At 57.9% G+C, this 25,248-nt stretch overlaps 1 protein-coding gene across 3 annotated transcripts in view; it reads right to left on the bottom strand.

The window, feature by feature from the left end:
• The window catches only part of SDK2 (sidekick cell adhesion molecule 2), a 41,164-nt gene that overhangs the window by 8,937 nt on the left and 6,979 nt on the right, over positions 1–25,248 (bottom strand). For all 3 annotated transcript variants that reach the window (XM_042865274.1, XM_042865276.1, XM_042865275.1), the window contains exons 2-25: positions 16,624–16,783; positions 9,214–9,320; positions 8,368–8,515; positions 7,079–7,212; positions 6,036–6,147; positions 5,706–5,896; positions 5,515–5,598; positions 5,245–5,439; positions 4,990–5,106; positions 4,663–4,830; positions 4,355–4,457; positions 4,015–4,191; positions 3,800–3,936; positions 3,428–3,575; positions 3,217–3,357; positions 2,958–3,139; positions 2,595–2,710; positions 1,665–1,860; positions 1,362–1,460; positions 972–1,163; positions 761–882; positions 583–692; positions 351–501; positions 10–247 (exon numbers count right to left, since the gene is read on the bottom strand). In XM_042865274.1, coding sequence (XP_042721208.1) covers positions 10–247; positions 351–501; positions 583–692; positions 761–882; positions 972–1,163; positions 1,362–1,460; positions 1,665–1,860; positions 2,595–2,710; positions 2,958–3,139; positions 3,217–3,357; positions 3,428–3,575; positions 3,800–3,936; positions 4,015–4,191; positions 4,355–4,457; positions 4,663–4,830; positions 4,990–5,106; positions 5,245–5,439; positions 5,515–5,598; positions 5,706–5,896; positions 6,036–6,147; positions 7,079–7,212; positions 8,368–8,515; positions 9,214–9,320; positions 16,624–16,783 — 3,528 coding nt within the window. The remainder of the gene's footprint in view (positions 1–9; positions 248–350; positions 502–582; positions 693–760; positions 883–971; positions 1,164–1,361; positions 1,461–1,664; positions 1,861–2,594; positions 2,711–2,957; positions 3,140–3,216; positions 3,358–3,427; positions 3,576–3,799; positions 3,937–4,014; positions 4,192–4,354; positions 4,458–4,662; positions 4,831–4,989; positions 5,107–5,244; positions 5,440–5,514; positions 5,599–5,705; positions 5,897–6,035; positions 6,148–7,078; positions 7,213–8,367; positions 8,516–9,213; positions 9,321–16,623; positions 16,784–25,248) is intronic.

Below are 25,248 nucleotides of genomic sequence, written 5' to 3'. Positions count from 1 at the left end.
TGCTGGTACCTGACTCCCGCGTTCGTCCCAGCACCAAATGGCTCCAGGGCCCTGAGCCAATGGCATTGAAGGCTTGGACCTGCACCCGGTACTCGGTCCACTCCTCCAGGTCCTCAATGGTGTACTCTCGCTCCACACGGTCATGGATGGTGTGCACCACTGCCCGCCCTCGCCCATCCGAGCGCAGGTAGCGGATCCGGTAGCCCACCGAGTCGGGGTTCCCATTGTATTCCTGCTCCAGGAGAGGCTGGCACAAACAGTCACCATCATTCCCAGTGTCCCACAGCCACTCCAGGCTGTCCCAATGGGCACTGTGCCCACGGGTGCAGACCCTCAAGGTCCACCCTCACCATCCAGCGCAGCCACAGGCTGGTCTCACTGGCTGTCCGCAGGGTGACATTAGCAGGTGCCACATCCGGGGGAGCCTGCAGGGTCTGGATTCTCCTGGAGGGTAGGCTGGGGGGGCTGGTGCCCACGATGTTCACCTGCCGCATGCGGAAACTGAGAGGGGAGAGCAGGGTCACAGCGGGGACCAGAGTGGTCTGGTCTCCTAGGAAGGATGGCACAGCCCTGGCCACTTGCCTGTAGTAGGTGTAGGGATTCAGATTGGGCACTTCCATGGAGCGGGCATCAGGCTCATTAGCCAGCTGGTGGACGAGCCCCCACTCTTCAGCCTCACCGTTCTGGCCCACCTGCAGGAAGGCAGTGGGGTGAACTGCCCCCCCGGCACCCCTTTTGCCACCCCACAGCCATCCCATACCTGTGCCTCCACCTGCCAGCGAGAGATGGAGGTTTTGCCATCATAACCTGGGCGAAACTGGAGAGTGACGGAGCGGGGACCAATGTTGGAGATGCCCAAATTGGTGGGGGCACCGGGCAGCTCTGCAGGGACAGGGCAGGGTGGGTGGCACCAACTTGCTCGCCCCCAACACCAGCTGCATCCCACGGTGTTCCCACACCACCAAACTCACCTGGTGGCACTCCTGAGGAGATGGTGGAGGAAGAAACCTGGCCCTGGCCCTTGGAGGTCATGGCAGCCACCTCGATGGTGTAGGTGGTGAGGGCGGTGAGGCCGGTGACGCGGTACTCCAGCGTGACGTTGGGCAGGTAGTGGGTCACCCGTGTGTTGGTGCGGTTGTACTCCTCCCAGGAGATCCGGTAGCCTGAAGCACACCCCGTGCCATCAGCCCCCAGTCACCCACCCTGTGGGGCTGAGCAGGGTGCAGGGAGATGCTGTGGGGTTGGGTCATGGGAGATGCTGCGGGGTTGGAGGGCAAGTTGCTGTGAGGTCAGGGATTGGAGGAAGATGCTGTGAAGCTGAGGCAGGCAGATGCCGCAGAGTTGGGGTTCAGCATCCCTACCTGTCAGAATACCGTTCTTCTCCAGGGGCTCCTGCCAGCTGACCTTCAGGGATGTGTCCAAGATCTCACTGAAGCTCAGGTGTCCCACAGGACCAGGCACTGCCCAAAGACACCCAGGCTCAGCACACAGCCACGCACCCACGGGAGCCCATAGGACCCAACACGAAGCGGGCTCCCCAGGCACAGGGCTTCCCAGGGCTCACGGGCACCCCGTGCCACATCCTCCCCCAGCACCAGCAGGATCCAGCCCCAAATCACTGGGCTGCTCACTGCCACCCTGGGGCGCGCAGAGCCTCCCCGTACCGTCCTCGTGGGTGCGCACCAGCTGGGGCGGGCTGCGCGGGCCGTCCCCCGGCGTAGTGAAGCACAGCACTGACGTCAAATACTCCGTGAACTTCTTCAGCCCCACCACGTAACCCACGTGGACGCTGTCCTGGAAGTTGGGCCGCACCGTCACCACCGTCGCCTCTTCCTCGTGTTCCGGCTCCCAGGCAATAAGCTGCAGGAATCGTAGAATCACCAAACATCCCAAGTTGGAAAAGGGCCCTTCCACGTTGGGAGGTAAGGAGGTGCTTGGACAGGCACCATGGTCCCCACCACACCAGCGCCATCCTCCCAGCATCCCCAGCCCCCTTTGTTTATTCAGCATTGATTAAATATCAATTAATGATGCAGGGAGCACTTGATGCTGTCTAACTGGTACGTGTGTACCCTTACGAGCCAATATGGAGCGTGCAATTAGTGATTAACTCCAATTGATAACAGCACGTAATCACCAGCTTGCCTTCGTTTAGGAGGTATGTTTGGGCATTTAATTGGTATTGTGCAAGATAGCCTATAGCAACTTAATTAAATACTAATTAGGCCCTAAAAATACTAATCAAAAATACTAAGTGGCATTTAATAAGAATGTTAAATATCCTACTTGCTCTGGTTATCTCATTCAGCAGCAATTAAATTCCTGAACTTCTTTTGAGTGGATTAAGAAACAAGTTTAATGTTTCAATTCAATTTAATTAACGTAAATTTGAATTAATTGCAAATTGCAATTAATTACAGAGACTCCAAGACCACGCAAGTGTTAAATCTCAGTAAATATTGTTTTAACAGTTGGGCTGGAATCCATTAAAATAGCTGGGGGGGCTGCAAGGAGGAGTCATGCTACACTGTGTGGGTTGGCCAAGGGGCTTCCTGGTGCACGCTTCTCAGGGAGATCTGCGAGTGACCCCTCACCTTGTAGCCCTGATTGATGCCGTTGATGAACTGAGGGCTGGGGGGGTTCCAGGTGAAGCGGATGGTGGTGGAATTGGTGGCCTCAGTCTGCACGTTGCCCGGGGGCACAGTGGGCACTGTAAGGATGGACGGCACGCTGGCAGCAGCTCTGGCTCTGCTGGGTCTCCTCCCTCAGCACAGGGACTCCAGGCATCCAGGAGTGCCTCATCTTGGGGCCATGCCCAATGCTTGGTCCCTGTGCTCATCCCAGGTACCCCCTACCCATCCTCCTAAGCCCATCCCCATCACCTCTGTGACTGAGCACGGCTAGTCAAGCTCCCACCCCACTGGTGCAACCACCAAGCTCTGCCCAGCCCTGCCTACCTCCCTGCAGCGTCCACTCCGTCACCTTCATGCTGTACACCCCCAGGCCAGCGCTGTTGTACGCCGCCACCTCGATCTCGTAGTTGGTCCAGATGATGAGGTCCTCCAGGAGCAGATTGTTGACGTCAGCATTGGTGATGTTCTTGAACTGGTAGCCCACGGGCAGCCCGGCCAGGCAGTACCTGGGGACCAGCTGTCATCAGCTCTGCATCCCAGGACAGTGGGGACAGGGTGCCCACGCTCCCCCACAGGCGCCTACCGGATGATGTAGCCCTTGAGGACACCGTTCTGGTGGCTCTCAGGGGGTGGCTGCCATTGGATCATGATGGACTGGTTGGTGCGGCCACTGGCGATGACGTTCTGGGGCGGTGCAGAGGGTGGCTCCTCGGGCAGAGACACTCTGAGGGGCACCAGGTGAGGATGAGCACTCTGCCTATCCGCAGACACGTGTCCCCCCCACTGCCACTCACCTCTCTGTGTCCTTGCTGAACTGGCTCCTGCCCACATCGTTGACAGCACACAGGCGGAACTGGTAGGAACGGGCTGGCACCAATCCCCGCACCACCACCCATGTGAGCTCGGGGTCGACGCTGGCCAGCAGCACTGTCCAGGGTGCATCTGTGGGGAGAAAGCGGTGAGCAGGTGGAGAACACCTCATGGTTCCTGCATCCCCTGTCCACTGGTTGAGCAGTCCCACGGTCCTTAAGCTCCACACAGCATCTCTTCCCTTCCCAGTGTGATGACAGAGACCAGGCTTCAGCCCACATCTCCAGATGGGGACAGCTGAGCCAACCCCCACAGGGACAACCCCCAGGGTCTGGGAGGTGGGCACAGCCCCTTACTGTTCTCAGAGATCTCCACGAGGTAACGCAGCAGGGGGCTGTTGCCATCGAAGGGCTTGGCCCAGGTCAGGTTGATGGCCCGCTTCTCCAGGGGGCTCAAGATGGCCACGGGGCTCTCGGGGGCATGGGGGAGCTGCCTGGACGGGGCGGGGGACACGGCGGTTAGGGCTGGGGGCACAGCGGGACACGCAGCATCTATGGGGTGGGGGTCTCACCGAACACGGAGGTGGGCACTGCGTGAGTCATTGCCACCAGCCGAGAGCACCTTGCAGGTGTAGGTGCCGATGTCCCCTGACCAGGTCTGGGAGATGTGCAGTGTGCCCGCCTCGTCCAGCCGCAGCCGGGGGCCGCTCTCCGTGCCCAGCGGTGCACCATCCTTCTCCCAGACGTACCTGTGCCAGGTGGGAGCCCGACGGGGTTCTGGCACCCTGCAGCCTCCCCGCAGGGGGGATCCAGTGCCGGGATCCCCACGCACACGGCACCAGGTGGCACTGTAGGACCACCGAGCGCCAGCACACAGTGCATCCCACCTCAACCCCCGGCCCCGACCCCCACCTGACATCCACACTGGGGTCGTGGGTGACGCCGCAGCTCATGGAGGCCTTGGTGCCCTTGATGACACTCTGGTCCTGTGGTGGGTCGGTGATGCGTGTCCGTGCTGTGGGGGGAAAGGATGAGGGAACGGCACTGCCTGAGGGGCTGCAGGGTGCTGGCAAAGGTGTAGATCCAGCTAATAGGACTGGGGACAGTGTCACAGGCGGCCACGTGGGTGTAAGTCTTAGCATCCCTCCAAGCAGAGCAGCCACGTTCTAGTCCCTGGCACTGCACCCAGCAGGGTCTGACCTGCAATGCAGGCACCTTACCCCAGACCACCAGGTCAGCGGAGGCTTCATCCACGCCACGGGAGTTGGTGGCCAGGCAGGTGTAGGTGCCGGCATCAGTCAGGTGCGCGGGGCTGATGAGCAGGCTGCCCGACTCCAGCAGGGTGAAGCGCGGGAGCTGCACCGAGCCGCTGGCCAGAATCCGCTCCCCTGGGGGACAACGGGGGGATTGTCACCCACAGCCATCAGCCAAGCAATGAGCTCAGGACCAAACCAGGAGGATGAAGATTTGGCTGAGCCCCGTGCAATGAGCTTGCCAAGGACCCCCTGGACCATGCAGGCAGGGCACCGTGCCCCCAGCCCCTGTACCTTTCTGCCAGGTGATGGCTGGGCGTGGAGCACCCGAGGTCTCACAGTTGAGGATTACAGACATGCCATCGATCACCGTGCTGTCCTGGGGACCCCTCGTGATGTTGGGGGCGATGCCTACGGAGCAAAGAGATGCACAGATACCCCCGAAGCCCTCCCCAGTGCTTAGTCTTGGCAAAGGGGTCTGTCCCTGTCTGGGGGGTCCCATCTCATGCAGGGCATCCTGGGCTCTGGGACAGGGGGGCTGACACCTACTGGTCACAGCCAGGTACGTGGTGGTCTGCACCTCTCCGGCCGCGTTGCGGGCGAAGCACTGGAACATGCCAGTGTCATCAGGGAGCAGCCCACTGATCTGCAGGCTGCCATCTGCCAGCAGCTGGAAGCGGGACAGCTGCTCCGGATGGATGAGGGATGCGTCCTTGTACCAGGCCATATCGGGAGGTGGCACACCTGCAAGGACGGGGTTGGGTCAGGCATAGGAACATGGTAGGTGCGAGACCACAGCAGGCATGAGGTGCAGTTCACCTTTGGCTTGGCACGGGATGGCCACCACCTTCTCCATCTCAGCTGTGATGTGCCTCTCCGGCTCCTTGACAAACTGTGGGGGCTCTGCAAAGGGAAACACGGAGACAGGCAGCGTTAGCACTGGGATTCTTCACACCCATCCTGAGGGGCTGAGCTCGGCCCCACTCATTGCATGCACGGCAGTGCCTCACCCAGCACGGACAGGTAGGCACCCTCAGCCACAGCAGGCACACTGCTGCTGCGCAGCACAGCCTCGCACTCATAGTAGCCACTGTCACCCAGCGTGGGGTTGAGGATGGTGAGCCGGCGGCTGTAGTCACTGATGCCACTGGAGATGGGCACGCCGTCCTTCTTCCAGATGATGTGCAGCTTGATCAGTGGCCTGGGGAGGGGAGGGGCAGGAGGATGCCATGAGCCAGCCCCCCTGCGTCCCATACCTCCTACCCCATGGCGCATCTCACCCCTGCTGAACAGAGCTGATGGGGGTCCCCCAGCCCCATCCCATCCCCGCTGCTACTCGCCTGGCATTGGCCACGCACTCCATGGTCACCTCTGAGGTCCCGGCCACCACGCTGGTGTTCCTGGGTGGGACAATGATGGTGGGTGCGATGGGATCGGCAGGGCCACCCACGTCTGGGGAGAAGCAGGCCAGAGCGACAGCCATCAGCACTCCCCCCCCCCTCCATATGCCATGGAGGGGCAGGAACTGCAGGGCTCTGCTCTCCTGCAGCACACCCAGCCCATCACAATGGCATCTGGGAGTTTCTCAGCTCCCCATTCACCCTCTCCCCCCATAGGATCCTGTGTCCCCACAGCCTCCACCCCATACAGCAGCTCCTGCACGGCACCAGCTGGCAGGGAAGGAGGAGAAGGGAGTATATAAAGCAAAATAATTGCAACAATAAAAAACCCTCATGTAGACGCTGTAAAAATGTGATCGTCGTGAAAGCTGCTGATATAGCTGAATCCATAAACATGGGCTCTAAGTTGTTTATTACGCACTGGGATGCCAAGGTACGGAGCAGCTGATTAATGGGGCAGGAGGGAAAGGGGAACAGGCACAGCCCTGCATGGGAATGCATAACAGCAGCCATGGAGAGAACAGCAGGAGCTGGGACAAGAGGACCAGCGTCACTTTGAGACGTGTTCCTTAGGATGGGGTCATCACTCGGATAGGTACCAGAGAGGGGACCCAGAGGGCAGGGGGCGCATGGTTCAGCAATAGACTGAGGCTGATCCAGAGCCACACGGACCAAGAGAGGTCTTTGGCCAGCACAGGGGCACCAGCAGGGCAGCAAAGGAGCTACTTGGCACCATCCTGTCCCAGATCCATCCCAGCACCTGAGGGCACCCCAGCAGCACCACGATTAGGACAGCACAGGGAGCAGGGCTCTGCTGGTGCTGCAATTAGCACTGGCCGCCGTCTGCAGCACAGCCCAAAGTGCCTAAATAAATTTGGAGGCAGCCAAACCGTTAAGTCAGCAGAAGCGGAGCCTCCAAAGAGATTTACTGCAAATTAAAGGTGGGTGGCAGCCAGGCGGCACCGGGGGAGCGGGGCACTCACTGGCCACGGCGAGCGTGATGGGCTGGCTGGTCTTGTTGTCCCCGTTCTTGTCGTTCACTGCCTGCACGTAGTAACGTCCCGCATCCGGAGCCACCGTGGAGAGGATGACCAGGGTGTTATCCAGCGTGATGGCTCTGTGGGGTGAGCGTGGCATAGGGGATATGAGCCGAAGGAGGATCAATCGGGATCTCCCCACTACCCCACATCACGGGGGGGGAGATGGGATCGGACCATCCCAAACCCAATGGGGACACAACTGATGTGCTGGGACCCTCATTTCCCCGCCCCATGGGTACAGATGGGATCAGACCATCCCAACTCTAAATACGTGCCCATCGTGCGGGGGAGCGTAGCTCAGCCACTGACCCTACAAATGAGCCACAGGCTGAGCCCCACGCTGCACACCCACCCTCCCATGCACAGCATCCACGGAGCACAGTGGATAGTGCAGATTAATAGGGCCCAGGTTATTTATTTATTTTTTCTTAACGGAACGATCCAATCTGCTGGAAACATAAAATGGTTTGGGGAGGGGAGGGGGGGGGAGAAGAGTGGAATATATTTTACCATTAAATATGAGATAAAGGAGTTTTATCTCCTCAATCCTGCTTTGCAAATAGAAAAGAGACCAGTTCAATTCCTGCATAATGTGGGTTACAAATTCAATTCCCGCACGCCGTGCTGCCAGCGATGGGCTCAGCATGCAGCCCCATAGGGACGCCCCACATGCACACACCGTGCACGCTCCTCCACATCAGCTGCTGCCCTGGCACGTGCTGAGCCCCCCCTGCCTCCCTCCCCTAAGGCTATTTTCTTTTTTTTTGTTGTTGTTAAATCTATTTCCCTGATGACAAACAGTCGCCAAGTCCCTCCCTGGGTTTTAGTGCAACAATCTCAAGACATCTGTTAAACATCCTCACTGCTGGTTGAACAAGGACGGCGGCAGCCAAGGGAAATGGACTATCTCTGGATGCTGGGGGGATGCTAGGGGGATACTGGGGTATACTGGGGGGATACTGGGATGGGGGTACTGCCAGAGTACCGGGAAGATACAGGGGAGATACTGGGATACTACTGAGGAGATAGTGGGGGGATACTGGGGAGGTATTGGGGTATAGGAGGGGAGTACTGGGAGAGTAGTGGGAAGATGCAGTACTGGGAAGATGCAGGAGGATACAGAGGAGATAGTGGGAAAGTAGAGGGAAGATACAGAGGAGATACTGGGAGAGCATTGGGGAGATATTGAGGGGGCACTGAGGAGGTACTGGGGTATACTGGTGGGCACTCACATTCGGCTGCTGGGGGAGATCTTGCGCCCATCACGGAACCAGGTGACCTGGGGCTGGGGGAAGCTGGCGATGCGAGGTGCCCGGATGACAGCTGCCTCCCCATGGGACACACTCTGCTCTGTCTCACTGTCCTCAAAACTCCCCATGTCTGCAGAACACGAGAGAGCAGCATCAGTGAGCGGCAGCGTGGGGACCCAGCAGGATCCATCCCCAGCAGGGAGCAGGCTGGAGGCGACAAGGACGGGCTCCCCACAAAGATGCAATAGGGCCATGCTGGGTTCTGCTCTCCCTTCATCCCAAGAGCCATCCTTGCAGCACTTGGAGCTGATTAACCCCATCACCCACAGGACCGTGCTGTGGGTTCAATGAGGACGGCTCAGCCCTGGCACGGCTCAGCCAATCCCTGCAGGGAGAAGCAAAGCATAACCTTGGCTCCACACACACGGTAGTGGCACCGCTGCCCTGCACAGCTGAGAAAAGCAGAAGCGAAGCAGGGTGCATTGAGAATGGGAAGTGGGGGGATTTTTATTGACTTCCCTTAATTACTGTAATTAAAAACATGTAAAGAATCTCTTTTTAACGACTTTGCCATTATCATTAGTTGTTAGCACAGCTGCCTTATTAATTTCCCATTAGCTCCCTGATTTGTCGTGTAGAGGTTGATGAGGATAGGGCTGGGGGCATCCCACAAGGAAGGGACAGCAAAGAGGGGACACAGAGCCACCAACCCCAGCCCCCTGATAACCCCAATGCTGATCCCCCTCCACCCCCCTCGGTTCAGCCCTCCTGGTCCCATCCCTCCCAGCTCAGGGCTGCCCAGTGTGCCACCCCACGTTTGTCACTTACAGGCCACCTGCACCTCGGTTTGGCGCTGCAGCAGGGCTCCCATCCGGTTGCGGACGATGCAGCGGTAGAACCCAGCATGCGTGCGGTCCAACGAGGTGATCATGTACCTATAGGATTGGGGGGCACTCAGCACACGGCCCCCGGGAGAGGCTGCAGGTCCCAGGCCAGCACTGCAGTTGTTTCATCAGGTGCTGACACCCTCCCCAAAAAAAGCGGCTGCTGGAGGTGCGTGAGTGTGTGTGTGTGTGTGCAATGCGCCCCTCTGTGCATGCAGGCAAGGCCATGCATGCTGCAGGAACAACCCTAGCCCTAACCCATTTTCCTAGGAGGCTCACAGTTACGTTGCCAAACACACTGCCGTGCTCCTTCTTGATCCATCCCCTGCATGGCTTGGAGCCATCAAAAGCAGAGACGCAGCCTGGGATGTGCAAACGGTGCCACCTCCTCCACAAAACCAACCTGGGGACACTTTGCCTGGGATTCTCCTTCCCACACACACACACAGAGATTCAACAGCCTCATCAGGGCACAGATGCTGGACGCTGGGGCTGTCCTGGGGGTTCTGAGCATCCTGGCTGCCCAAAGCCCCTCCCCAGCCCCATAGACACCCAGAGTCTGAGCATCGCTCTGCAGCTGAGCCACCTTATCAGTCCCACTGCCCTCGTGGCTGCTCTTATCAGACAGCAGACCTGCAAGCTGATAAGCAGATAAAGGGAATAACCACATCTTCACTCGTCTTCCACCACCCAGCATCACCCCACTGTCGCCAGACCTCCAGGGGTCATTCCCAGTCCCTGAGGTGGACACCCCCATCTGCTCCATGCCCCCAGAATGGACTGCAGCTCCCCCAGTCTCACAGGCAGCAGCCCCGTGGGGGACAGCTCTGCATCGCTGCCTCCCGAACAGGGAGTGCTCTGAGATAAAATGGAGAGGGAATAAATAAGAAAGCTCCAACCCTCCTCGCCCGAAATCCAATCTTGCATTAAAGCACGCCGCAGGCTGTTGCAGCAGAGCTTTGTTTGTTCTTTTGATAACAGAGCGTAAATTAAACTTTCATAAGGCATGAGGAACATGTCTCCTCTGCTGGGGATCTCCTGGCATGGGAGCTGGGATGGGGGCTGCCCCCAAGCCAGGGTGGGTGCTCGGCCCCTGCCCCACATGCAGGAAATGCATATGGGAGCTGTGGGCTCTGGGATCTGCCCCCAGGCTGCTTTGGGGATGCCCTGACGCTGCGCTATGGAGCAGGGCCAGGCTGGGTTTGCACACAGAGATAGTGCCTATGGGAATCTGGGTGTGGAAAAGGAGATGGGGGCATTCAGGAGTGAACCTGCTGGGAAGAGCCATGTGCCCACTGCCAGGCATGGTGGGGGTGGCAGCTCCAGCACAACACTGCCACCCATATGGGCACAGACAGGGCAGGATTTGGAGGGGTCCCATCTTCTCGTGAAAAGGAAACATGGCGGGGAGGAGGGGGAGAGTCACACAGCCCCAGCAAAGGGCACGCTGCGTGCCAGGGACTGCCCGTCCCCACCGGGAAGGGAGGATGCCCTTTGGGAACAAGTCCTTGAGTGTCACGGCTGATATTTAAAACGATCCCTGCAGGCTTTAAATAAGATATTTCAATTGCAGGGAGCTGTCAGGAACGGATGCGGACACCAGAAATAATGGGCACGCTCTCCTTGTGTTGTCCTCGCCCATAAATCACACGCACGCACCGCGACTCCCAACTGCACGCACGGACGGACGGCAGCCGATGCCCACATGAACCCCACGCATGGAACCCCCTGGCCCTCCCTCCACACCCCCACCACGCTCAGAGCACCCCCCACTGTGACACATCCCCTCTGCAGCATTCCCCTATGGGCAGGGGGAGGCTTTGCCCCCACCAGCCCAATTAGCAGAGCCCTGGCCCCGTGCCGCTGGAGCTGCAGGAGCTATTACAGCAACCAGCTTTGCACACACCTAAGCGGATGAAAATAGCCCGGAGAAAGGAAATCAATTACTGGGCGCAGTCTGGCCTGCAGTTATTAAGCAACGTGAGCAGAGACTTTGTTCTCTGCCACTTGGCTTCTGCAGAGCCTCCATCCCACATCGCTCCCATGCAATTTCCGCGAGCGTGGCCACAGGAGGACAGGGATTGAATTTGTGCTGCTCACGGGGTGGGAGGAGCAGGGAGGCATAAAGGGTGCGGTGCACAGCCCCCCTGATTCCAGCTGGGGGCTGCAGCACCCAAAAGCTGACCTAACCCAGTTGCTCTGCCCACAGGCATGCGCTGCACGAGTTCAGGCTGGGATAGAGGTCCTGCCCCACTCCCAGAGCATCCCTGGCTGCTGACGCCTCTGCTTCAGTGTTTGTTTGTTTTGCATTTAAGGACAGAGGTTGACAAGGCATTGTGCATGGGGAAAAGCACTTCTGAAGCAAGAAATGACCCACGCATCAAAACATGCCAAGATGGCAAACAGCCACAGTCTCAAGGCTCAGTCAGGAGGCGGCTGTGCCACGCTCACACCGGGGGCCCTGAAGCCAGAAGCCACATGCCAGGGGACCACGGCTCCGCAGAGCTGCCAGCAGCAGGAGGAGGATGGGGCAGATGGATGGGATCACATCAGAAACCGCATCCTCTCCATCTATCTATGCAACCCAGAGGTGCCTGCGCCATTCCCGTCAGCAGCTCAGCTGTGCACATGGAAGCTTCCCAACCCCCATGGGGCTCCAGCCAGAATGAGAGCTGCAAACATCCCAAAGAAGCAGCTGCTTTCAATCTGGGGCACACAAATCACACCCACTCACCACAGAGGGGACGCCACTGGGCATCCCCCCCCAACACGGGTGCCTGTGCAAGGACCCCTCCCCATCTTCCCACTGCTGTGCCCACATGGCACAGCCCCGAGATGAGCCACAGCCCCTCTCATCCACAACCCTGGCAAGGCATTGGCAGCACCAACACCACAGGGCCCCAAAATGCTTCCTGCTCTGCTCCCCAGCACGCTGCTTTGTTACTGTAGGGTCCCTAACAGTGTCCCCACACTTCAGCACAGCCCTGCCCCAGCCCTGGCTGATGCTTATGCCTCTATTATTGTAGGGTTGCTGAGAAGCGTGGGGCTGACACTGCAGAATTATTATTAGATTGAGGGGGTGGAGAGGGGCCGGGAAAAGCACCAGCCAAAGGATTTGATCCATCAAATTTAAAGCCAGAAGAGTACAGAAATCTGTGCAGTTCCTCCAATGCAGCACAGTAACAGCAACAGCTGGATCAGATTTTGGATAGAAGCACACTGGCACAGCCCCCTTTGATTAATATCCTGTATAACGACTAATTAATTCTAGAGAGGACATGTATTTGAATAGTTACTGTGTGATAATGAAATGTCAAGTGAGCATTAAACACACTTAGCAGAGGTTTAACGACTCCCAGCATCCAAGCCATGTGCCCCAGCACCTCGCCCTGAGCTGGGCTCCTGCTCAATACAGCTTAAATACACCCCCCAGTACTTCATCAGCCCCCATTAAGCGTGTTATTGAATCTCAATTAGCTCCCAATCTGAGAGGGCTCTGTTTGGACACATGTGGCTGGAGCCATCATCTCACTGCACACCAGAAGGGATTCCTTCAGGTGAGGGAATCGCAAGGGCTCCATGAATCACTGCTTCCACAGGCCCTGCTGGAGCCCTGAACCAATTAACAAGGAGCTCCTGCATCCCAGGGGCACAAGCAAAGCCCCCCTCCGCTGCCCTTACCCATCCTGAAGTGCTGCCCTGTCACACCATGCCACAGCAATGCAAGCAGCCCCAACACACAGCAGGACAGAGCACTCACTTAGCCTGCCACAACCTCCCCCCACCTCTGCTCATCAACTCTTGTTAATTATATTAATGAATGGCAATTAGTGCCCCAGGCTGTGTTTCGCACCTGGGCTGGCACAGAGCTCTCCCAGCAGCCAGCAAAGTGCTCCTGGTGGGCAGTGTCACAGCATGGGGGGGGGCAGGAGTAGAGCACCCTGCATGCCCTCAGGCTGTGTCTTCGTAGGGGGGTCCTGGCTCTATTTTTACAAAAACTGAGGACAAAATATGTTTTTCAAACAACTGGGAGCCTCTGAAGGCCACACAGGTTGGCAGTGAGCTGGGTTTGTAGCACACTGCGCTCCCTGCATCCCTGAGGGCCGCCCACCCCAACCCAGCAAAGGATCAGAGCAGAGGGACGAATCTGTCCCTCCTGGGTCAGCCCTCGCCATGCAAACCAACCCAGAGCTGGGGTGGGGGGGAACCCTGGCAAGGAGACACGAGGCTGCGCTTTGCCCAAGGGGAGCACTGGGAGGATGAGTGGTGCAGATGTTTTGCTGGAGAAGTGAGGTGAGCAGCGCTGCGCTGAGGCTGGCGTGTGTCAGAGCTGTATTTTTGCTTTCCTGGGCTCTGAGCTCCTGGCAAAGGGTTCTGGGCTCAGCTCTGGAGCTGCTGGGCTCCTCATGGGCATGGATGGATGTGGGAGAGAAGAAAGAGAGCTGACTGCAGATAGGAGATGCTTCTCTGTGGATGTGTCTGTCCAGAGGTAATCTATGTGTAAGGCAATTTCCAAAGGCAGCAGGACTCGATGCAGTCCTTAATAGGACAATCTCGTGTGATGAATTACCAGACCTAACTAATCTGCATGTTAAATTTCTGCTGTGAGAAATAAATATCCTCAATTCACCAGAGAAACGCTTTCCTTCGGAGGATTTCATTAAAGGCATCGAGCTGCCTGATTTGCATGTGATGATTCCTGGTATGAGAAGAAGTCAGGCTGCGGAGAGAGCTCATGGGAGAGCCTGGCACCAGAGCAATGGTGCGAAACAGAGATGGCCCTGGAGAGTGCAGTACTGGTGTGCCAGGGCACGGGAGCACAGCATAAGGGATGGACCCACTCTGTGGTGCCCAGGCATTGGGTCCCATGGGATAGCCACCCCCACGCATCCCATGGATGGAGGATGTAAGTGGGGATGGCACTGCTGGTCTCCTGTCCCCAGCGATGCTCCCAAGGAGGGGACAGCTCTGTGCATGCTCACTGTCCCCTGGGGGTGCTCCCAAAGGGGACACAGATCTGCCTGCATGTGGAGCCAGGAGGGTCCCCACCCTCCCTACAGCTCCCAGGGATGTTCCCACAGGGGATGGCTCAGTGTGTGCAGAGTCCCCATTACCTTGTGAGCCCCTCTTGCCTGTGGTCCCCAGAGATGCTCCCGAGGAGACGGCTCCATGCACACACAGAATCAGCCTGGCCCCCACCACCCTGCAATCCCCAACTGCTTGCAGTCCCCAGAGATGCTCCCAAGAGGGGACGGCTTCACACACACACGGTCCCCAGAGATGCTCCCAAGTGAGGAGGCTCCACGCATGCACAGAGCCAGGCTGGTCCCAGATCCCTCGTGCTCCCACGGGATACTCCTCAGCAGGGCAGCTCCACCCGCACACAGAGGGATGTCCTTGTCCTTTGCTGGCCCAGCACCAGGGACCTGCAGAGCCTATTCCCCACCTGCCCTTCACCACACGCCAACGAGTCGCTCCCGTCGCAAGCTGGCGGCTGAATTGCTGCGGGAAGGAAAGGGCAGTTGCTATGGAAACACGCTGCCAAATTGGGAGAGAGCAGTTCCTCGACTTACAACGTGGGATCAAGCTCGTCCAGGCGAACAGACCGACAGGGTCTCATGGAGTAGAGGGGATATGAGCCCCAGCTCCTGGGAAAATGGCTAGAAGGGGCAAAAACACGTAAAAGGTGCAGGGCTGGGAGCAGCTGGAGGTGCAGCCGGGATGCACTGCTGCAGGAAGGGATGCGGGGAGGAGCAGGGAGGATGCTGAGGCTGAAGGCTCAATGACACACTGCCCTGGCCAGGAAGCGTGGCTCCCTGGGCGAGTGGCCTTGCTGACAAGAAGGTGTGAGCTGCTATGGGTCCCACAGAGCAGGGACACGTGGGTCCGTGCCAGTCCCATGTGAGGTGTTGGCTGCACCCCACCACCACCAAGGTACCCCCAGCCCCAGCATCCCTTCCGCGCTCCCAGCCATCAGCCCCCAGCTCTCCCCTCTCCAAGGATTACTCTGTTTCTAAACTCGTTAACTTTTAATTACCACCTTCCCACTGCCTGAGCAGGCTGGCTCTGCGCCACCTACATCTCTATTAAAATTCAATTTATGCCCATCATAACTAATTTTGGTCCTTTGCCTTCCTCACCGGCAGCCTTCAATTGCAGACGAGGCATCCAAAGTCTCCTCTCGACACACGAAATCCCCTCAGAGAGCCGTGGACAGGCAGCACACGCCGTGCTGAGTTAAGCCAGCTCCGGCAGGTTGCATCCCTGCCGTGGCACAGCCGGGTGAGAGGCAGGCAGTGATTTGCATAGAGCCCATTTGCTTCATTAGCTGCAGCTCAGCAGCTCGGTTTGTTTGGGTTTTCCGCGTGTGTTTGCTTGTTTTCTCGCTTCCTTTCTTAATCCCTTCTGGCTGTGAGCTGGAGCTGGAGGCAGAGGGCTCAGGGGATGGCAGTCACCTTGACCAGGGGTCCGGGGGATGCAGAGTGTGGGCCATCCCAGGGCAATGTGGGGACATGGGCACACGCTGGGGCAAATCCCTGCACGGGGTCTGCATCTCCACAACCCCACTGAACCCCATAACGCTTTGCATCACCCGCACTGGGCTGCTGACATCACGGGGCTCAGCAGGGTGAAGGATCTGTCTACAGTGCCACTGGGCACCCAGCATCAGGATGAGCGCCCATGGGGGCGCCAAGGTGTTGGGGCACTGCTGAGCTGCAGCTGCTGGACTCAGTGGGGGCACCCATGGGGTCTCCAGGACCCACAGCTACCACAGTAACGTCTCCAGTGTAGCACCCAGCTCTGGGGAGGGGACATCACCCAGCCACATTGTCTGCATTCCTGGCATCCCGGAGCAGCCCCGCGTTGCTACAGCAACACGAAGCCTTCGGATTCAATGCCTTTAAATGGGGAATGGCTTGTCTTGGGCTGAATTATTGATTAAAACAGAGAGGATGACACACACTCAGAAGAGACGGCGAGAGGTGCCCGGCACAATTTCAAGGCCAATCTGACGTGGGCTGTGGTGCGGGGCTGGCAGTGGGATCGGTCGGTGCTTGGGGCTGGATGGGACATGATCTGTGCCCGGCGTTAATCCTGAGCTGTACAAATGCCTCCTCTCAATGTTGACCAGCTTAAATCCATGGCTCTGCTGCCGTTTGCTCTCCAAACAGAGCAGGCAGCTCCCGGCATGCTAATCTGCTGCTCCTGCCTCCGCGCTGCCCTTCTGCCACCAACACATCTCCATGCAGCAATGATGGGGGCCAGCACAGGGCATAGGATGAGCCCCCAGCACGAGGGTGGGACGGTCCCCACGCACACCCCCAACCAAGAGCATCCCCAGGAGGGCACTCACCGGTATTCCAGGGAGAACTTGGTCAGCTCCCGGCTGTTGTGCAGCCACTTGAACTCCAGAGGCCAGCTGCCCTCCGCCATGCATGTCAGCACCAGGCGGTTCCCCTCCAGGTGGACCTGGCTGCGCACCGGCTCCGTCTTAAAATATGGGGACACATCATCTGCAGGGAGAGAGAAGGGAGAGGGCTCAGATACTCGCTACCCCACAGCAGTGCAGCAGCAGGACCCCAACCCCATCATCTCAGGTGTAGGATTATTCCAGCAGCCCTGAGCGATGGGGGATCCCAGTTTGTGTGCTCCCCCCAGTGCAGCTCCCAGCCCGGAGACCCCTGCACCTGGCTGCTGCCCAGCCCAGCCATTCCCCGAGCCTATCGACACCAGCTTAGCCCATCTAGGGTTTGTCTAAGCTGCTTTCTTTGCTTTATTCCTGACTGCCTTTGTAGCGCTTCAGAAGCACGGAGCTTTTAACTCGGGGCGGGGGGGGGGACAGGGCGGAGGGGCTGGGAACAGAGCAAGGCATAAACACTTACTCGTCTCCTGTTTTATTTGCTAAGTAAAACTATAAATCGAAACACACAGCTCCATTTTCTGCTTAACAAATGGAGGCCCTTTTACTTCAAAGACACATTCATATTCCCCAGCAGCTTTCAAGTGCGCTTTCAATCACAGCTTCGGGTTTTTACTTTGGGGCCGGGCTCTGCTTTCTTGCGTGCACAGGCTGCATTCCAGCCCAGGCACTGCACACCGTGAGCTGGCAGCACAGCACCACTGGCCCCAGGGTGCCCAGGAGCAGGATATGGGGCTCAGCTCACCTCCCCTCAATGGGGTTGGGCTTTGCAGGAGCTCAGAGCTCCACACCCCACCATTGCTTTCCTTGGAGGCAGCCCATTCCCTCTCCTCCTTCATTTCACCCTCCTGCCTGACTCCTCAGAGCAGTGCTCAAGTTGGCAGGGGCTGCTCCTTTCCCACTGCCCTCTGGATGTGCATCAGGGCTGAACTCCACAGCAGACCTGACCCTGCCCTGCATATTGCAGGGGGCAGAGCCAGGCTTGCAGGTATGCACATGTGAGCCTTGGTGCGGGATCTGTGTCCATGCAGGGACACGTGCTTGGGGATGCCCACACGTCCTGCTCAAGCAGCAGAGAAGCTCAGCTTGCAGCTCCAGGGCCTCACCCATGTTGGATCCCACTGCATCACTGCAGCTGCAGGACCACAGGGATAGGACCCAACCTACGGGCACAGCCCTCATGGGAACACCCGGCTGTGGGGCTGTGCTGCCATGTACCCCCCACCCCCACCACAGCACCAATTGTGCTGTGCCATGCCTGATGTGATGGTGTTGCAGAGCCCGGCGCAGCACAGTGCTCCCAATGCACCTTCCCCAGGGCCGGCGCGCTGTTTGCATAGATCCTAATTTGATTTTAAGCAGCTAAGTCTCCTCTCGCTTTGAAGCATCCGAGCCATCTGTTCTGCATTAAAGGGTGAAAAGCGGTGCAGAGGAGGCGGTGTCTCCTAATTCTGCTATTGATCATGCAATCGTTATCCACCCACGAAGGTCAACGCCGCCGCCTCGGACAGAGCAGCTCCCGTCCCCCCCAGCAGCCACGCATTGCCTGCCTGTTGCCTGCTGCATGACAAGGGCATCCATGCCCACAGTGCCCGCTGTACCCTGGCACAGGGACCAGGGGCAGCAGGAGGAGTGGAAATTTCCCATGCATGGGCTGTGGTGAGGTCCCAGCATGGGACACGTGGGCCCCTACAGCCTCAACACCAGCACAGAGCTGGGGCAGCTGGGTCCTGGTATGGTGGAGCACTTCTGGGGTACAACAGCCACGTCCCCCTGACCAAAGGGTCATTACTGCTAATTCTTTCTTTCCCCCATCTGTTGTGACTGTTTACACACCACTCGCTAATTAGAGACTAATTAGTTGGTGCAGAAATTCATCACTTTCCAAACACAGGCATCAGTGAGACGGAGAGGTGGCCCTGGGAACATCTGCACACATCTGTCTGTGGCACAGGCAAGTGCTCAGCTCCCTGGGACCACCACCGAGGTGCCATGCCATGCTATGCCATGCTATGCCGTGCCATGCCATGCCAGCCCAACACAGCCCCTCTCAGCCCCTTCCACACTGAGAGCTCCACCTAACTGCACGTTCCCATCCTGCAGCACACAGGAGGGAGATCGGCAGCGCTGTCTTTACCCAAACCATCGGTGGTGATGGATGGGATAATGGGATGCCAAGTGCTGGTAACAGGGAAGGAGGGCAGGAAGGGGAACAGAGGTGACCCAGCTCACTTATTCTTGCTCTCTCCCTTCGCTGCTGCTGACATTTTAATGCCAAGGCCTCGCAAGGCACTAATCCAACCTAATGGGATCAAAATCTTTGCCCCTGCACTTTATTTACATAATGACCGCTGGGAGCTGGGTCTGAGCCCACAGCCGGTGCATTAACACAGGGAGGGCTTGTGGATATAGGGCAGAGGCCCCCAGCTTCACCAAAAGAGCAGTAATGGATCCTAATACCAGGGCGTAATGGATGAGCTGGGATCTGAGCATCTCCCCCAGCTCTAAATCCCTCTTGACGGGAAGGAACGAGAGGTTTAAGCCCAGAGGAGCCCAGCCTGAAGCCCTGCCAAGGGCACTGCAGCACCCCTCAATTCCTGGGTTCAGCACAGGGCCGCCACCTCGCTGCCCCTCGGGGACACCAAGCTGTTCCCCTCCCTGGTGCATTAATCAGAAGCTGATCAGCTCAGCGCCTGCTTCCTGCTAATTACCATTAATCAGGGTAAGGCACAGCTGGGTGCACCTGAACCCATCCTTGCTCATCACAGAGCCATAGGGACACCCCAAAACCATATTGGAGGGGGTGGGAAGGGCCGCATCCCCATTCCCTTTTGCAGGGTTGACAGCACCAGCCCTGGCGGTCCCTAAATCCTCCTGGGGTGTCTCTGCCTGGCAGTGCCACTGCACAGCCCCCCTCCATCCCCCCGTGCTCCCCCCCAAGCAAGGGGAGATGGAGCTCAATCTCTTCTGCATCAGACTATCACCGGTGCTACGCAGCACGAGGAGATTAAAAAACAATAAAGAGAAAGCAAAACCCTCTGCTATAATTACCAGCCTTTAGCCGCCAGCAGAGGCAGGGGAGGGAGGGGGAAAGGAGAAGAGGGGGGGAAAAAAAAAAGAAACGGAGAAGAAGAAATCCACTAAAATTTTAATAGGAACCACTGCATTTAATTTAACGACACATTTTTTCAATTACCAGAATAATTGTTTTATTCATAAAACGAGTTTCAATAAAGAGGGTAATTTTCCTTTGTTTTTATTATTCATTTGTGTAACGCATCGGCGGCGCAGCTTCCCAGCAGCCGCTCTGCATCTGGGGCTGGGGGACACAGGGGGGATGGATGGAGGAGGCATGGAAGGAGCTGACACCACTGTCCCAATACACAGCACCCATGGGTGACGTGTGGGGCAGCACGGTGCTCCCAGCTATGGGACCGGGCCATGCCATCACTGCTGGCCCCACCAGCTGCTCCCATAGGGTGCACTATGGAGCCCATCCCTGCCAATGCATTTCCCCACTGCAGCCCCCTCCCAGGATGGCGATGGTGACCACGCAGTGCCAGCAGGTGCTGGGAGATGAGCAGCGCTCCCCGTGCTGCCGGGAGCATTAGTATTCCTGAGACGAGGCCTCTTCCCCTTGATAAAAAGCAAACATGGAATTGAAATGCCGAGCGCTGCCGGCACCTGGGGAGATGCGGAGCTCGGCGCACCCGTGCCATGGAGCTGTGGAAGAAGGGGTGGGGACAAAACGGGCCCCCTCAGCGAGCTGAGCCCCAGCACCACCCCATGTTGTCAGCATTCCCACTGAATCACCGGATTCGGGGATGGGGCAGAGCCACCAGGCTCTGATACAGGAGTGGGGACGCAGACCCACAGAGCACCACTCAGCCGTGGGGTCACTGACCCTGTGCCACCCTGTGCCACCCCTGGCACAGCACAGCCTTCATTTCACCCACCTGCTGAACACAGATCTGTCCCAAAAGCCACCAGCAAAGGGTCTGGGTGCCCCAAAGCACCAGGCAGCAGTTAGTTCACATCATCCTACAACCCCATGCCCAGAGCCCCTTACCCCCACCCATCTCAGCCCCGGTGCAGCTCCTCGGGGTGTTTTTAATGTCTTTTTTTTTTTTCCTTTTTCCTAATAAAACACCTTATAATTGCAGATGTGTCCATTAATCCTCGCGACTCACTTTGTTCCTTTCCTTTTCCTGCGTTCTCCCTCCCTCCCCTTCTCCCCCCGCTGAGACCAAGAGCTTTATAAATCTCCTTCTGGCTATTAATTAAAAGCAACCTCTCTGCTATCATGAGTGTACTTGCCATAAATTAATAGCGGCCTTCTTAATCAAATCTTATCTCCTCTCTGAGCGCCCGGCGTGCGGTGCAGAGTTGGTATCCCAGCCTGCTCGGCCGTGAAATGCAATTTCCAATGCTCCAACAGAAACTGCAGCTCCGCTCCATCCCCCCCCCATGTCCCCATCCTCTTGCAGGCCATGCGGGATGCAGGGAGGGATGGGGCGGCTGAGCAGAGCGCAGAGGTTGCTTCCCAAAGGCACGCTCCATTTCTCAGCCATTTACTGTGTTTATCTGCAGCCCCGGCGGATGGCACTCACCTACCTGCGTTATTTAGAGAGCGCTCGGAGCTCCCTGTGGTTTAAGGCTGTGGCAGGAGCCAAGGGAACTTCTGCTGGGGTAAGGGGACATGGAGGAGGTGGCACGGCCACTTCTCAGGAGCTCAGCCACTCGTGGGTCCTGCAAGCATGCAGCACGCTGCACGGCCTCATCCCTCCTGTCCCCCAGCCCCCAAAATTGCTCAGAGCCACACACCTCCCCCTCCAGTCCCACATGTTTCTCCCTAGAGTTTGCTTTCTCACTGCACCCCAATGTGCTGCTTCTGCACGTGGAGCCTCAAACAGCAGCAAGCACAGGGCACAGGTCAGGATCTTACCTGCAGGCCACATCCCCCTTGTCCCCTAGGAGTCCCAATGAGGCTCCAGCCTTACCCCTTCACTCAGAGGTACCTATGGAAGTATCTCTGAGCATGGCAGTGAGGGAGGACTCAATATTGGTGCCCAACAGCTGCTCTTCCACACTAGAACTGCTAATTACAACTCTTTCCTACCTACACTGGCTGCCATTGTCCTGCTCCCTAAAACCACACCACATCCAGCGCGACCTGAAACCATCCCAGTGCCACCTCCCATGCCCAGCCAGAAGCCAACAGAGCATCCCCTCAGAGGAGATTTTGGGGTTTTGTACATGCCATAAGCGGATTGCAGAGGTGTGCTAACTGGATTAGGTGTGAGGCAGACCTGGAACGGCTGCAGAGCAGAGCACAGCTCCCACCCGCGTGACATCGGCGGTAGGATTTGCTTTAAAAGCGGTTCCTTCCCTTAAGCCTTCGAAAAGGTGATGCTGTGGGAGGGCCAGAGGCTCTGCCACCTCCCCTCTGGCCACACAGAATCCTTGCAGGGCCCCAGGACTGGCAGGCAGTGGGGTCACAACCCCACACAGCCACCCCTGGGGACACACAAAGGGGTTTCATCACACGATCCCGCAGCGGCACCAGTGGCACCTGCAAGTGCACAGCGGTTGTACCCATGTCATCTTCATCCGTTTCCACTGCAGCTTCCCACACTCAGACCTGGGGCAGGGAAGGGCTGTGATGGTGAGGGAGGGCTCCGTGGAGCCCTGCTGGCACAGCACGGGGACAGAGCCAGTATGGCACAGCCAGCACGGGGCACAACCCAACCCCTCGCTCCTGCAGTTCCAGTGCTGCCCAAAGGGGCCATGGCACCCCCAGGACAGGCAGATGGATGGGTGCCCACCTCCAGCCATGCCAGAGGAACCTCCAGACCACACTGCCATCCCCATCTCCCTCCTCCTGCATCTGTCTCCAGGCCCACACTTATTTATTTATTTGTTAATTAGCTGCTGTTTCCATAACAAACGCTCCAGCTTCTCCCAGCCTCCAACAGCCCTGGGGCTGGATTGTTAACGAGGATTTTAATTTGTTAATTAAAAGCAGGATGGCTCCATAACAAGCTACTCTTCCGCAGCCAGGCTCAGCGGGCTGCAGGGGGTCAGTGGCCTCATAAGCCCCATAGGGGACAGGGCACGGCTCCTTGGGGATGAGGGACATGGAGACAAGGCACAGCACGCCCTGCAGCACCACAGTGCCTGCTCAGAACACCTCTTCTTCCAGCAGCAGCGCTGGAGACAAAGCCACATCTCTCCTTAAAGCCACATCTCTCCTTAGGATCACCTCTCCAAGTTCCACACAGCTCCCAGTTCACATCCCCCTCCTCCCCACACCACCTCTCTGCCCAGTGTCACCACTGTCCCTCAGCTCCTCACACTCAGTGCACAGACAGCAGGTGGGGACAGCCCTCAGTGCCCGTGCAGCAACGGGGCCCCAGAACTTTGGTGCACACGTGGCTCAGGTAAAGCCCCAAATGTTCCCAGAGCTGTGAGCCCTGCCCAGGGAGCAGCACAGCACGTCATCCAGCCCCACGGCGAGGAACAGAGCACGGCTGTGTGCCCGTCCCTGCCTGCCCTCCTCACACACCCACCCTCTGCCCGCCCAGACCAGCAGCTCTGAATGGAAAAAACAACATTTCCCCCCACGGGAACCCCAAACACAGCGCACACACGGCACCGTTGTGCACTCCCAGCCCATGAGCCTGGGGGGGGGGGTAACAAACAGAGCTTTGTGCTCCAAAATGCTGCACAACTCCATGTGCACAAACCCCAGTGCTTGGCCCTGATCCCAGCCCCAAATCTACACGCCCTGGCCCCAAAAGCATGGAGCCCATCACACGGCACCAAACATTTGGACTCCAGTACCAGCCTCCCTGCACATGGCAGAGCCATGCTGGTCCCCACTGGACAGCAGCATCCCCTTCCCCCTGCACACTGCTCTGAGCCCACACATCCCAGCCAAAGGTGCCCAGCACGTGCCAGCAACCCCTGCATCCCCATTGCCACGTCAGCACTCCTATCCAGCTGCCCTGTCAGCCTGCATCAGCACAGGAGTCACCTCCAAGCGTCCCTTCCCCGCTTTGGCCACACATCTATCACTACAGCAGATTGGTGCCATCCTGCCATGGTCCCCAAGGTACCGGAACTCAGTGAGGGGATGGGGACAACGCAGCCACCCCAGCCCAGAGGTGAAGCTGGGAATGCCCAGCTGCTGGGGCACAGCTGGATGGCACCGAGCTGCTGTGACACGGAGCACAGCACAGCCCTGCGCATGACACAGCCTTGTCCCTAGCTGGGGATCTCTCAAACGCGGTCAAAACTCCTTCCCCAGCAAACTCCTTGCGAGGCCACAAATCCTCCTGACGCTGCGATTGCACAGCTCCTCCGTATCTGGGTCAGTGCTGTGAGTCACGGACACCCTGGGAGTGACTCAACACAGCACGGCCGGCTCCCCAGGAGCAGCTCCAGAACAGCGAGGAAGAAAAGGATGGGCACATCCCATGCGGGACAGACAGCACACAAGCCCAATGCAGCTCAGCACGGCTGCAGGCTGGATTCAGCCCCGCGGGGCACAGGGAGCGCATCCTCCGGCTGTTCCTGGAGGGCAACCGCAGCCCCAGGCTCTGCAGCGTGTGGAGTGTTACTGCCACAAGGGGTGTCCCTCACCCCCCCAGCCATACAGGATGCACAGCGCAGTGCTCGCCCTGCAAACACCCTCACAGACAGACAGACAGACAGACACTCAGCAGGCTCACCGCGAGAATCTCACCGAGGTGGCATTTCCCAACGGAAAAAATACGACGGGGGAAAGAAAAACAGAAGGCAGAAACCACAATAAAAACCCCACTCAGCCTTTCCCAGGGCACTGACGTCATTCAGCCGCCAGCCTCACAGGATGGAAAATGCTGTGCCAGCTCCTGGGCCCCCCTGCACCCCACAGAGCGGGACACTGCCATCCGAAATCCCTATCAACAGCAATGATGGCCAAAGTGCCCCATCCCCATCTTTGTCCCCATTGGCACTGCACAGGGGGGACAGGCAGCCACAGATGCACTGGGGTGTTGCCCGGCCATCTTTTTTTTGTTTGTTTGTTTCCCAAAGTATTAATTAGTCATTGCATTGCTCACTTTAAACACAAATAGCTGCAGCATGACTGCAAGCAGACTTCTTTTTTCCCCCTAGGAAAAAGCTTTGCTATTCCAAAGCTTTGCTTCCCTCCTTCATTCAAAGATGACGGTTAGGAACGGTCACAGCCCAGCCACCCTCCCACCACTGCCCTGCATTTCCAGGGCAGGGAAGCGAATGCTGCTTATTGCACTTATTTACACACTTGTGGCTTTCCTGGCTGGAGGGGCTTTTGCAGGCAGCCCAGCAATCCCAGCAGCGCCCAGCCTGACGTGCAGCTTATGGAGAGAAGCCAAGCGAGCAGCTCTGCCACCGCCCCAGGTGGAGTGCTTATTTCCCCTATGCACAGCATGAGCCTTATTTCCACCCTCCACTGCACAGCTCAGCCCTCTGCCATCACACCCCCAGCCCTTTGCAAGCCAGCACAAGGGAGAACATGGGGAGATGAAGGCACCC

Source organism: Lagopus leucura, unplaced genomic scaffold (assembly GCF_019238085.1).
Source record: "Lagopus leucura isolate 7727_CA_CO unplaced genomic scaffold, USGS_WTPT01 Super-Scaffold_797, whole genome shotgun sequence".
Taxonomy (NCBI): Eukaryota; Metazoa; Chordata; class Aves; order Galliformes; family Phasianidae; genus Lagopus; species Lagopus leucura.
This window is presented reverse-complemented; position numbering and strand designations above follow the sequence as displayed.